Source organism: Triturus cristatus, chromosome 3_2 (assembly GCF_964204655.1).
Source record: "Triturus cristatus chromosome 3_2, aTriCri1.1, whole genome shotgun sequence".
Lineage (NCBI taxonomy): Eukaryota > Metazoa > Chordata > Amphibia > Caudata > Salamandridae > Triturus > Triturus cristatus.
In genome coordinates, this window is record NC_140584.1 from 1,204,558,929 (window position 1) to 1,204,573,727 (window position 14,799).

Sequence of the window (14,799 nt, forward strand, 5' to 3'; positions counted from 1 at the left end):
TCACGTACGAATCGTACTTCACCGGTGGGACGGGACAAGTACGATTCGTACGTAAAAAAATACGGATACGAGTTGTACGGGAAATTTTTTACCCGATCGGAATCGGCACCAAACTTGTTACTTTCATATTTAATTAGCAGCTGCAGGATCTTCTTCTGGAGGAAGTGCGAGGTGTCCTTGGGGAGAAGATATCATTTGTGAATGCAATACTCAGGGGCATGTTTACAAGACCCCATCGCCATGGGAACGTCACTTTTTACAATGTTCCTGTGGCGATAGAGGCTTCCCCTAATTTACAAGGCAGAGTTAAGCCACTTAACGTGGTTTAACGCTAACTTGTAAATAAGGCCCCCTTTCACTCTATGCTTAGCGTGAAAGGGAAGGGCAATGGGTGTTGCAGTGGGCGTTCCACCATAACACCCATTGATGTTGACGCTGCACCCTATTTACAAATGTTTAATTTCTCCTCGTTTTTGCTGTTTTCATGTGTGCTGCACAACGCAGCACACATGGAAACAGCAAAACGCCAAAGATTGTTTACATTTTTTAAAAAATGCCGTTTTGCAACTTCTATGTGTGCTGCATTAAGTAGCACACATATAAGTTACAAGACTGCATTTCAAGATTGTTTATGTGCAGGATGGGGGATCTTCCTGTACAAAGCAATCTTCCCCTCAATGCAGACACCCTTGCACTCTGGTGCAAGGGTGCCTGCATTGGCGCTAGGCTGCTACGTTTAGCGCCAGCACAGGATGAAATGCAAGGCTGCACCATATTGTTGTAAATATGGCGCAGCCCTGCGTTTCTGAAGTGGCGGAGAGAGGCGTTAAGCCAGGACGTCTAACTCCTCATTCCACCACTTCAGTTGTAAATATGTCCCTCAGTTAGTTATTCTCCTAAAAAACCCTTCTAGTTGCCAACACTGAAAATGAGGTTGCGCTTTGCAGAAATGTGCAAGCGTACTACTCTGCAATAAAATGGCTTCTGGGCCTACTAGAGCCATGAAATCTAGGAAGCAAAATTGTGGTTAAAGGACACTTCAGATCAATAAGGAATGATATTCATATTTTATAATAAAATATACAGATACATACAATGGTATGCAGATTTATATATTAAAAAAACAATAATGTTGAAGTACTCCTGGACATCTCAAAGCATACTGGTAGATGCCTCGCCTCCTGCTAATGAATAGCTTCAACCGTGCTCCCACATCCATCTGTGAAATGCTTCTAATCCAGCTGATAAATGCCAGTAAATTCCTCTAATCTGGCCCAGAGGTGTCTCCAATGATCCTCATACAGACTCCTAATCCTGGTCTTAGGTACCTCTAACCCGACTCTCACCTCTGCTCATGCTTCAGCGTACCCCATGATCTGCTCCCGAAGCACCTCTAACCCGCCTCCTTAATACCGCCTCTCAGTTCTAAGAAGCCTTGGCACTGAGCACCAAACACATTTGTTTTGTACATTACTTTAAGTGACTGAACATAAATTTGCTTCTTTCAGGTGCTAAGGTTTTCTGACAAATTTCTTTTCAATTTATTTCTCAGAAACCAGAACCTGGATCACATAAACGAGCACCTCTGAGAAGATGAGTGTCCAGAAAAGGAGGTAACGAGACAGTGTTTTATGTAACAATACAGAGCGTGAATACACAGGAACTGGCAAATGATGGGTGGATGTGGCCTTACGGCTGCGGCGGTCGACCTCGGACCTGTGGATCCGGGTTCGAGTCTCGGCAACGATGCTCATCGTCCTGTGGTCCTGGGCAAATCACTTAAATCAATAGCCAAATTCAGCAGGTTTTATTACAAATTAATAATCAAGTTCAAATACACTTCTCTTGAAACCATGCTGTAAAGGGATCACTGACAGAATATAGAATGCCAAAATATCGACCTGCCAAACTATCGTGGACAAAATATAGAATGCAAAAATATCAAATTCCTATCTACAAACAGGTAAGTACAAAAATATCGAATCCAAAATATTGTTGTGAATAATATTGTTTGTTAAAATATCGAATTTTTTAAATGTCTTAAAAGTAATGTAAAATTAATGAAATAATAAATATCATTAACTAAAACATACTTAAAAATACTTACATAACCTTAAAATTAATACAGAATAAATGTAAGTTACAAAAAAATAAACATACATTTTTATTTTTTAATACATATATATATATTAACTTAATATTAATAAAAAATATTCAATATTTTTAGCATAGGATAGCGGGAGAGTAAAATTTACTATTACCACTACAGAGAGTGCAACAGTAAGGAAAGCGTTGGATAGCGTAGGGGTAAAAATTACTATTCCCACTACAGAGAGTGCAACAGTAGGGAAAGCGTTGGATAGCGGGAGGGTAAAAATTACTATTCCCACTCCAGTGTGTGCAAAAGTAGGGAAAGCATTGGATAGCGTAGGGGTAAAAATTACTATTCCCACTCCAGTTAGTGCAACAGTACGGAAAGCGTTGGATATCGTAGGGGTAAAAATTACTATTCCAACTCCAGAGAGTGCAACAGTAGGGAAAGCGTTGGATAGCGAGGGTAAACATTACTATTCCCACTCCAGTGAGTGCAACAGTAGGGAAAGCGTTGGATAGCGTAGGGGTAAAAATTATTATTCCCACTCCAGTAAGTGCAACAGTAGGGAAGCATTGGTTAGCGTAGGGGTAAAAATTACTATTCCCACTCCAGAGAGTGCAACAGTAGGGAAAGCGTTGGATAGCGTAGGGGTAAAAATTACTATTCCCACTCCACTGAGTGCAACAGTAGGGAAAGTAATGATTTAATATTTAAATAAAAATAAATTAATTATCACTACCAATACAAAAACAATTAAAATTAATTACCAATTATAAAATATTTCATAATTAATAAATTATAAATACCAATAAATATTATTTAACAAAAATTAATTACCTATGAATGATTAATTAACAACCAATTAATTTTCAGTACCAAAAATGTTACAAGTAATAAAAAATTACCAATTAATAATTAATTAACAATAAATTATCAATACACAAAAATAATTTCAATAATTACTTAATTACAATTAAATTACTTCCCACCCCATTCCCCTATAAACCCACAACCCGTTCCAAATAATAAATTAATACAATTAACATAATTATCAATTTATCAATTGATAAACATTAATTACCAATTAATAATTAACAATAAATGAATTATCAATACAAATAAATTGAAATAAATATTTACTTAATTACAATTAAAATACTTCCCACCCTATTCCCCTATAAAACCACAACCCGCTACAGAACTAAAACGCATAATTAAATTAAAAATAATTAATAATTCCTAAAAAATAATATTTATTTTACTATAATTAAATTACTTCCCACCCTATTCCCCGATAAACCCACAACCCATTACGGAATTAAATTACGCAAAAATTAAATAACATAAAATTCATTGCTTTAAAAAAATTAAACATGCATTACAAAAACAATATACACTTTTAAAACATATGCTAACATAGAAAACACTTAAAAAAATTAGATACTATTAAAAATTCGATATATTTTAATGCCTATATTATGTACTTCGATATTTTGACAGTCGATATTACATACCTGCATTTCGATATTTTTAACCACTATATTATGTCCATTCAATATTATGTCCATTTTATATTTTGACTTCGATATTTTGTCTAGTTACCCTGTAAAGGTACAGAATAATAACTGGAGCCCCAGCCATCTGAAGAAATCAAAGCAGACTGGTATTCAACAAACACGCAGGTCTGTAATTGTGATACAGGCAAGTAGCAAGAATATTTGCCAGCACCAGCGGTCCGTTCCTGCAAGTGACACCGAAACGGCAGGTCAAAGGTGAACGACAAGTATTACTGTCACGGTGTTGTAGGGTGCCACTATGTCAAAGTGTGTTTTAAGTGTTACTGTACATCCGAAAGACTGGAATCAAAGCTCTATTTGCGCCTCGGAGCTGCCTGGCACTGTAGCCGTGCGGTGACAGTGCACACATTGTTCCTCAAAGACCAGCCTCAATGCACTATGTGCTCCTTGAGGCTCTATACCTCACACAGGCCGATCTGCAGCAGACAGTGTAGTGCCAGGATAGCTCCGGGGAGGGGGCTGTTGTACCAGCTAGTCTCTCGGGAGTCGGTAACTTCACTTCTCTCACAGACCCACCCAAACTGTGCATGTTCCCGCCACAGGGACACCAGAGAGGGCGAGGCTGAGGGAGCTCAGAGAAAGAGGCCGAGAGAGAAAAGGGAGAACATGCCAGAGGGGCATAAAATATAAGGGAAGGGTGAAAGGGGGAAGCCAGGAGATGAAGAGCTGGATGCAGAGCTGGGGCGGGCGGTGTAGGGAAGAGCTCTCTTTCTCTCTCTCTCTTTGAGGGGCTCCTTCAGTATCGCCTCTTTCCAATCGGCCAAGGGGCCCAAAAAAGATGACCTGACCTCAGGAAGATGCTTGAAGGAAGGTGGCGTGTCTTGTGGCCTGTGTGGGTACAAAACACCCCTTTGTAGTAAAAGTACGGCCTCTGTGAGAGAAGAAGTCTGTACGTGAACGGCCCAATGAGCTGAAAGTCTTGTGTGGGTGAAAATAGTCAGTCTGTTCAAAATCCCGCAGGGACGAGGACAGTGTGGTTAATGTCCTTCTGGTAAAAGATCTCGGGCCAGATGTATCAACATTGGATTTTGCGAGTCCATAATTGCGAATTTTACAGATTCGCTATTATAGACTCGCAAAGTTCAATGTATGTAGGTTTCTGTAAATATTTTGCGATTCCTACGCATTCCTTAATTACAACTCGCAAATTACGAGTCGCAAATAAGGAATGGCTTCCCATTCGTTTCTATGGGCCTAGAGGCCCATAGAAATGAATGGGAATTTCATGTACAATATGCAAGTACCCAATAGGTACTCGCAAATTGCGCATGCAATTTCAAGGGTGCAAGGGTGCCAAAAGGACACCCTGTTGCACCCCTGAAATATGCATGTGTGCACATGTGGCACACATACATGCCCTAAGGGCATGTATGTGCGCCACTAGGAATTTGCTAATTACCACCAAATTTGCGATTCCTTAATGCTAAATCACAATTTGCTATGGCCACAAGAATTGCACTTAGGGAATCGCAAATTGTGATTCCCTAACTGCATTCACAATTTAGGTAATCGTAAATAATTGCGATTACCCATATTGCGAATTCAAAAATGTTGATACATTGCAAAACACATTTTTGCGATCGCAAAAAACATTGATACATCTGGCCCCTCCTGTGTTAAAAGTAAGGCATTTATGGTATAAGGTGGCAATCATCAGTATGTTAAACTTTACCACAGCAGCCACATTTTCAGATTGCAATGTGTGACATTCCAATAGTGGTTTCAATGTACTTATGAGTGACATTAAACCGCCAAATGTGTGACATTATGGGGCCAATTCCGATCCGGGTCGGAAAGCACTCCGACCGAGCCGGATCCGGAGTGTTTTCCGACCAAGCAGGAGTCCTGCAGTCCGACCGAGCGAGTACGATGCAGCCGTATGCTGCCGGACTCGGTTCGGTCAGACTCCCATAGAAGTCAATGGGAGCCGGTCGTACGACGCGTACATGGGCTCCCATTGACTGAATGGGTACGTTGCAGACAAGTGCGCCCCCTACAGTGGGTACTCATCGGTGCCATCCGCACTGTACATGCCTGTGTTGGGGAGACCCATGGGTCATCCCCTGTGTCCGAGTCGTAGGGCTGCGGGTGACAGGGGGTCCGACACAGACCCCCAAAGGCAACCACCTGGACGATTTGCGAGCCGGACACTCCAGCTCGCACAGGCTGTACGACGCGTGCATCATACTGGCTCGGTCGGGAATCGCATCCATTGCACGCCACGGTTAGCTTACGACCGAGACGTACAGAGCTGTTCGGACCCGGAAACGACTCGGTCGGTGAATTTCATGTAGCTCGCATCGTACTTGCTCACTCGTACAGCTGTACGAGTCGGCCGGAAAACACGTGTACGGCTCGTAGTTTTTCCAGCCGGATCGCGTTCGGTGCCCTTCCGACCTGGATCGGAATTGGCCCCTGAGAGTCACATTTTCTTGCGAGTAAAACCAAGCAAGGAAGTAAATGAAAAGTGTTAAATATCAAATATTACACCCCTTTGAGCAATGAGAAGCTCTAAATAGAACTTGAAACTGCTGGAAACCCTTAAAAGGAAGGTCACTAACATATTGCCCCTATTTTAAAAAGACTTGATTATACGCAATGCTTTTAGTTGCAAGCTGGGTTCTCGTAGCACTATACATAAGTCACATTCCCTACTGCACCACGATTAAATTCTGTTTCTCTGTGTTTACGCACACACACATTCACATACGCGTTGTAATTGGCAAGGTTGTCTGTCATATTTGGAGAACTTGATGTACTTTCCAGAAAGCGCATCATAGACAAAATACTAAAAAGAAAGTAATGAAGCATGTGCAATCCATGTAGGGTAATCTAGGTGTTTTACATAAATGCCAATGTTCGGGATTCGGATTCAGGCATCCTGGTGGGTGGAGCCAGGGGAAGTGTGTGTGGTCCCCTAAAAAGATTTGAGCACCGGGACATAATATTTAAAACATTAAGCACTGAACCAATACCAGAGTCTCAAGGCTCAGCACTATAAGACGTTATTTAACCTCTATTTCACCTCAGCTAAACTGTTTAGTTGAGGTATGAGGGAAGATGATAGATGCCCAAGATGCGGTCAAGGACCAGCAACCATGGTTCACATGCTCTCTGACTGTGATAGATTGCTTCCTGGAAAGAAGGAGGTCACTAATTTTTGTGAGGAGTTGCTAGGAAAGAGTATTAAACTATCCTCTACACTGATGTTAACGGGTTATGACAGTTGTGCTGGCTTGAACGCAGCGGAAAATTACTTTATATTCAAGTGTACAGCAGTCTTAATGCTATTAATAGCCGCAAGATGGAAAGACTCGGATCTTCCTACCGTTTCATTGTGGCTAGCGTGGCTTATGGGAGTCTACAATCAAGAGATTGCGCTCTAGACTTGCAAGGGGAGGGGGGCAAGAAAACCTGGGCAGGCGATATAGTCACCCTTTGATAGGTGGAGGAAGGGTTTGAGAAGCCAAGAAAATAATAGCAGTAGTGGAACAGGGGTGTAAACTGAGGCTGGGGCATGTTAATGTTTGTATTTTGCATCTTCTTCACCCGAGGTTTGTAATCTATTATATTTATTCTACCGTTCTTGATTCTGTTGGCCTATTGTATGGTGTTTAAATATCTGGGTGTATATAATTACAAATTAAAAAAGAACCAATACCAGCGTGGTTCTACTGCAACAAAGCTATGCCAGGTAGTACACTGTGATGTCAATCTCACTCCTTGCAGCAGCTCAACCTTCTTTACAATTTCTCTTGTCAGAGGGTGGTTTTTCCCCCAGAAACTGGCACGGAAATGTGCTATCTGAAATAACAAGACACACTTCTGAGAAGCAGAAATTGGGTCAGGAGTGACACTAATCAAAAGCAAAAACATGCAGTCTTGGCAAGTTTAAAATCCTGGCAAATCAAAGAGAGAGAGAAATTGAACATCAAAGCACAATAAGGCCTTATCTAATGTTAAATAAATCAGTTTGCAGGGACCACCTCAAGTTGTGAAATACACTGTGAGAGTGGTCAACGAGTTGGACAGTAAGCAGTTCTTTTATTCAGTTTTAATGAGGATCTATTGACCACAAAGTCTAATTTTAGCAGGTGTTTGACCCCATAAAATAACAAAAGTTGAACATTTTATCAAAAATAATTTATGTCACTTCTCTGAAGCTTTAAGGCGTGAGCTCATTATAAGGTTATTGTTTATTTTAAGCCATGTCACTGTCTTGGTTTACAAAGCTAGCAAAACATCAGGTGTGAAGCTGCGGAAAGTCCCTGTTGGCCCCCACTCCTACTCTTACCCCATCTTGTTCTTCTAGATGACAGATGAATCCTTTTATTGCTACATTGTCTTGATGTTCAGAAAGATGTACATGCAGAGGACACGGGCTCAGAGACTTGTTTATCAGAAATACCGTGACCTGAGCATATTGGCCTTCATAGGAGAAATCCATCTGAGGTTACAGGAGGGCAAAAGGCCTACTCCCTCTGTGGACGCTCAAGGCAGTGTGGACAATTTTAGCACAACCCTGTCTATGGGCTGGCAGGGACATTTGAGACTCTCTTGCTTCAGATGTGGACAGAATGGCTCTGGGGCACCATATGGTAAAACTAGACCCTGCTTCACTCTCAAGCACGTTATCTAAGCAATTTTGAGCAAAACTATGCAAGCAACTTTAACTAACTTGTCTGCTCCTCTAAAGAAATCAAAGAATATTCATACACACAAGAGACAATTTGGAACACCACTTTCCGAGCTATTCTAACATTCACTTCCAGTGAAACCTCGACCAGCACGATCTCACTTGGATTGATACAAGTACTACCTGTGCACTGAGATAAACTATACCAACCAGATCTCACAATCACACAATGGTCCCTTTCTCATTAATGCTGTTGATGACGTCTCACCACTACACCCAGTTTCTTCTACACTGAAACTTGACTTCATTTCTTTTTATACTGGGATTAAGGCCACGACGGACTCGAAGACCACTTCAACTTCTCTACATTAAGCGCCACGTTCACACCTCAACTTAAATAAATCATTTCTTCATGACACCACATAGCCACTGCAAAACACGGCAATCTAAGCATAAGCAACTGCAACTCGCAACCCTATTAATACTCACACTCCTCCGCTGCTACAAGTCATTTCCAAACGACTCAATCTTCAGCGATCCTTCGACTGAACCATGGGCTTTTGAAGTTTGAACTGGGTTTGGGCACTTTCTTGATAAAACACCCTAACTCCCTCACGTCAGTGGAAAAACCATTGAACCTGCTACCAGATTTGATACAGCTTTTTCTGGGCCCTCGTGCTTACCATGGGTACTCCTAGTGCATTTTAGCCCTGACTGACAGGTGATAGGAGTTAGTATTCACAGTCAATCAAATTTCAATTAACAGTGCAAACCATTTTGCTACACAATGAGGACCAGAAATCAATAGCCAAGTTCAACAGGTTTTATTGCAACTTAATAATCAAGTTCAAATACACTATTCTAAAAATCATGCTTTAAAGGTACAGAAAAACAACTAGAAGTCCCAATGGTCTGAAGAAATTGAGGTGGATTAGTATTACACAAACAAGTACATCTGCGATTGCATTACTGGCAAGTAGCAGCAATATCTGGTGTTCAGGAAATAATCTAAGACTCGCTCGCCTATACCTCAGTAATCTACGACTTCACAGTCTAAAAGATGATTAGATATTGAGAGAACTCACAAATCAGGGAGTTTCCATGAAGGAAACCCAGGACAAGATAAAAGGATATCAAACAAGGAAGTGGTAGCATCTCAGAAGCTCATTCAAGAGTCTTCTATGGGTCAGGAATTAGTATTGACCTAAGACACACTTAAGCAACAATCAAAGGTAAGCATTGAGGTCTACACCTTATAAAGACCATTCAAACAGCAGGGAATATTTGAAGGTGTCTGCAAGGAATCCACCAGAGAGATCTGCATAGAGTCTGCAGGAGGGGTTCAGTAAGGCAGTCCAGCAAAAGTCAGGAAGGACTTTCTCTCTGAAGGAAAATAGAAAGAAGTCTCAAGTCTCTGGTGGGAGGAACAGTATAATATAACATACAAAACCCATAGGTGATCACACCATCAGGGGTCCATTGTCCTCATCAAGTTCTCAAATTGCAGTCTGTTACATCAATAGATTATCCCACACTCGACATGGGAACAACATCTCTTTCTCAGACACACTTGGGGACATAGTTACAAGAAAGTGGCGAAGCGCGTCGTTAAGCCAAGAAGGTTAACGACATGCTTCGTCACTTTAGAAACTCAGGGCTGCACCATATTTACTAGAATATGGTGCAGCCCTGCGTTTCCCCCTGCACTGATGCTAAATTAAGCTGCCTAGTGCCAAGTTGAAGGGAATATTGTCTATATGCAGGTAGGTCCCCCTTCCTGCACATAAACAATCTTTAAAAGCGGTTATGTAAATTCTATATGTGCTGCTTAATGCAGCACACATTGAAGTTGCAAAACAGCTTTTTTTTCAAATGATTGGGGGACCTTCCTGCACATAAAGAATCATTGGCGTTTTGCTGTTTCTATGTGTGTTGCCCAAGGCGTAAATATGGCGGAGCCCCTATCTCCACCACATCATTAAGAAAAGTGATGTTGTGGTGCTTGTAAATATGCCCCTTAGAGTTGTTTGCTCGCCCTCTGGACAACTCTTTACATTGACAGAAATTACTGTCATGGCGGTCCCTGTCTATGCATGAAACATTTGAAGGACAGTCCAATCAGATATGATGGCCAGCTAGCAAACTTTGAAAAACAATTATGTTTAGAAAAAACTCCTAAAGTAGGAGATTGTTTTTGGAAAACAAACCAAAAAGATGTTTTATTTTATTTTGGGCTCAGGGAGCCCAAACTCCAGATCTCTATCTCTTCCCAATTTAAAGTTACACTTGTAAGATGTTACAAGGCAGCTCCCATGCTAGCCTATGGGAGAGACTGGCCTTGCAGTAGTGAAAAACGAAATTGGTAGTATTTTACTATCAGGACATGTAAAACACACCAGGAAATGTCCTACCCATCACATACACTGCATCTTGCCCATGGGAATACCTCAGGCCTACCTTAGGGGTGCCTTACATGTAGAAAAAGGGAAGGTCAGGGCCTGGCAAGTGGGTGCACTTGCCAGGTCAACACAGCAGTGTAGAACTGCACTGCACACACTACAGTGGCAGGCCTGAGACAAGTTTACAGGGCTACACATGTGGGTGGCGTAACCAGTGCTGCAGGCCCACTAGTAGCATTTGATTTCCAGGCCCTGGGCACACACAGTGTACTTTAGTAGGGACATACCAGTAAATCAAATATGCCAATCATGGATAACCAATCAGAATCACAATTTACACAGGGAGCACTTGCACTTTAGCACTAATCAGCAGTGGTAAAGTGCCCAGAATCCCTAAACCAGCAAAAATGAAGTCCAGCACAGTCAAAAATACAGGAGGTAGAGGCAAAAAGACAGGGACAAGCAGGCCTAGGATGCCAGGCCTAGGTATCCCCTCCAGCTGAAAGTAGGGAGAACTACCCACCCTCTTGGGAGTTCTTGTCACTAAGGCGGAAGAATCTGGACAAACCATCCGCACTGGTGAGTTCTGTCCCAGAGGGATGTTCCACCGCAAAGCTCATACGCTGTAGGGAGATGGACCACCTCAACAGTTTTGGGTTCTCACCCTCCATCTGCATCAACCATCTGAGCAGCCTGTGGTCTGTCTGAACCCAGAAAGAAGTACCAAACAAGTAGGGTCTTAGTTTCTTCAATGCCTAGACCACAGGAAAACCTTTTCGCACAACTGCACTCCACCTCTGTTCCCGGTGAAGTAACCTCCTGCTAATTAAGCTACCGGTTGATCCAGGCCTTCTTCATTCAGATGTGAGAGTACAGCCCGTACACCATGCTCTGAAGCATCAGTTTGCATGATACATTTTTGGGAGAAGTCGGGTGCCTTGAGCACATGGCTGCCTCCGCGGCATCAAAGCGGTCTGACTGGCATCAGGCCAGATCATTTTCCTTGGCAACTTCCTGGAAGACTACTCAGTTAAGGGGACAACAAAGGTGCCATACGGGGATGGGGTTAACTGCTGAGAAAAATGGTAGGTTCCTAAAGTGGCTTCAGTTGCCACCGCATAATCCCCCTATTAGCCGCAACAATTCTCAGTTTGCTGTCATTGGAACAGTTGTGACAGCGTTACCAATACTGAGAGAGGGCCAACAATGCCTTTTGTTGGCTGTATAGTCATCTAGATGTGTGGGTGATGGGTGGAGCCTATGGAGTGGAGTGAGACCCCAGCCTTGCGTAGCCCCGAGCTGTGTGATGTCACCTGCGTGTGAGGCGAGAGGGCAGACATGATCAGTGGCCGCAGCAATGCCGAGACACTGCAGAGTGCAGTGTGAGGAGGAACCCAGCTGAGAGGTGCATCAGGTGAGCAATCACAGACCTATTCAGGCTGGCTGCGATACACTGAGCAAAAACCAAAGGAAATGATGGACGGAGTGCGATACACTGAGAGCAGCCGCAGCTGGGTCGAGGTGTGGCTTGGATTGAGTTCTCAGGACCACAAGGGGCTCAGAAAGGCCTCGTGAGCTGTCCGGTTTGAGGCGGGGGTAGAGGAGCATTACCCAACCCCCAATGAATGCCCCTTGAGCTGAACTGTGAAAGTTATGCTCCTCAGCGGTGGCCTGCAAGGCAGGGCTGTCACAGTTGGCAGTGCGCCTGGTAGTGAACTGAAAGTTACGCTTGTAGGCACCAGCACGTAATCCAGCACTGGTGCTTTCCCTCCATCAGAAACACACATATGCAGTCATCAGAATTTGAGGTGCATGTGATGGCAACCTGTGCTCCAGTAGACAGAACTCATCGCAAGCAGCCAATGCCTAGTGCCACATAACCAGATCATCTTTGGGACTGCTACCGACACATTTATTTAGCCAGTTTGTGACTGCTCCACTTCAAATAGCAGCTCATACTCCTGAGGAACGCTCCACACTTGATGCATCTACAAGAGACACCTATAAAGAGTTGGTGCTCCTCGATCCTCTAGGAGCAACCTGTGCTGCGACAGGGACAGCCTCACCGTGATTACCGTTTGCAGAGCCGTGCACATGAAACTATATTTCATCTTGCTGACCTGTGATGGTTGGGACTTATGCTGGATGGGGAGCTGAGAGCTTTAAGTTGTGGGGTGGCGAAAGGAAACCCAACAGGTTGCAGGGGCTCCTTCACAGGCTCTCTGGCAGGTGGCGTGACTACTGACGTCACCCACTTCCTCTCCTCGAGACACCTATGCAGTCTACCAGCACAGAGGGCATCCCAGACACCAGAGTCAGTGATGACAGGTGGCAAGGGGCCCCCCACAACTTACCAATCCAAAATGGATAAGTTCGCTCAACCCAGAAATGCAAGTTCGTCAACCCAGAAATGCTTTGACTGCTTCGACAACAAAGAGTCAGCAGCCCTTATCCAATGCAGCCTCAGAGGCTGAGGCAACCACCACCTTGCAGGACGTCATGGTGGCTTTAAAGGGTATCCGTGTTGCTTTGGAGGGCAAAATAGACACGGCGGCGACGGGGTCCCTTTGATGTGGAAAGACCAAAGGAAAATGGGCTCACAAGTCAAGGAGGCTGAAGACGCAATAACTTCCCTTAAGGCCAAGACCACAACCCTAAAGGCCCAGGTTAAGGACTTACAGGCCAGCACGGGAGCCATGGAGGCTAAAGTGGAAGACTTTGAAGGACGGTCTTGCCGAAATATTATCTGCCTAATTGGAGTCCCGGAGCGAGCAGAGGGCCAGGCAGTAGAATTCTTTGTAGAGGACCTCATACTCAAACATTTGCAGCCCAGGGGCCTCTTGAATTACTTCTTGGTGGAGCGCACACAACTTGTTCCTGGTTTGCCACCACAACCGGAGGCTCCTCCAAGCCCTATTGTGATACGATTTTTTGATTACTGGTACCACAATGTCATTCTGCAGATGGCGCAGAGTGAGCCGCCGCTCCAGTGAGACAATGATTTTACCCTCAAAGTAAAAAGATTGCAATGCTCCTTCCTAGTGGGCAAGAAAGCTCTGTGGGAACGTGAATTGAAGTACGCAATGCTCTACGCGGCGAAGCTGTGAGTGGTAGCAGATGGGAAAACCTGGTACTTCGACACACCCGAGGATGTCTGGGATTGGCTCGATAGATGGCGAGTGGTCAAGGATAAAAGATCTTGTCCATCACTTAAACAGAGAACAGACCCCAAAGCCCGGAAGGTGCAGCAAGAACAAGCGACCAATGACAACGGTGATGATCAGATGACTGTACCTCCCTCAAAGTCTCTGGGGTGGGATTGGACATGGCTGTCCTGTTTGAGGGTGGAATTTATTCTCAGCACCAGGGAGCAACCCAATGACGTTGTGTAATGAGTCAAATGATTCGCCTCCTACTCTGAAATGAGGTCATCAAGAGTGAGCAGTATAAACTCTAATGCAAGCAGATCAGAGACTTGATGGTAACAGATCTGTGTTTTGGTAATTCAGGGGGGTGGTTGGGTGACCACAGGATGGCTCCAAATTATCTTCCACTGTGTTAACTGTTTTGGGGTAAAATGCACTCTGCAATGTTGGGGGGCAGTAAGTTCCAAGTACGTCATGCAGGGAGGCAGGGTTCGGAGACTGTAAATGAGATGTTTATTGTGTGAGTTTTTTATTATGTGACCTTTTTTTGCACTTAGGTCTCTTCTGCTGTGCGGGCATGTGACGCCCTTTTGTCTTCCCACACCCCTGAATATGGGAAATCCACTAATACATCTTAAGCAGTGCTTTACTGGTTCCCTCACAGCGCTGTTACTGACTTGTTGGTTGAGTGTCAGGGCTCTCTCAGTATACACACTATAGTCACACTAGATGACTGACACACTTCAGACTCCAAGTTTTAAACTTCTTTCCTGTAATGTGAATGGACTGCCGGATATGACTAAGAGGGGGTGGTCCTGCAATATTTGAAAACTAAATTCTTCGGATATCGTGCTGTTACAGGAGACATAGAATGCATAAACAAAGGGTTTAAAGGGCGGGTATACTCCTTCTTAAATCATTTCCTTTTATTGTACAAAACACCTCA

General features: G+C 43.6%; 1 protein-coding gene across 1 annotated transcript in view; it reads left to right on the top strand.

Moving 5' to 3' along the window:
- The window catches only part of LOC146859451 (apolipoprotein L3-like), a 171,949-nt gene that overhangs the window by 98,882 nt on the left and 58,268 nt on the right, over positions 1 to 14,799 (top strand). Inside the window, exon 2 of the mRNA XM_085646986.1 lies at positions 1,553 to 1,613. Within this exon, the coding sequence (XP_085503112.1) occupies positions 1,594 to 1,613 (20 nt within the window). The 5' untranslated portion in view covers positions 1,553 to 1,593. The remainder of the gene's footprint in view (positions 1 to 1,552; positions 1,614 to 14,799) is intronic.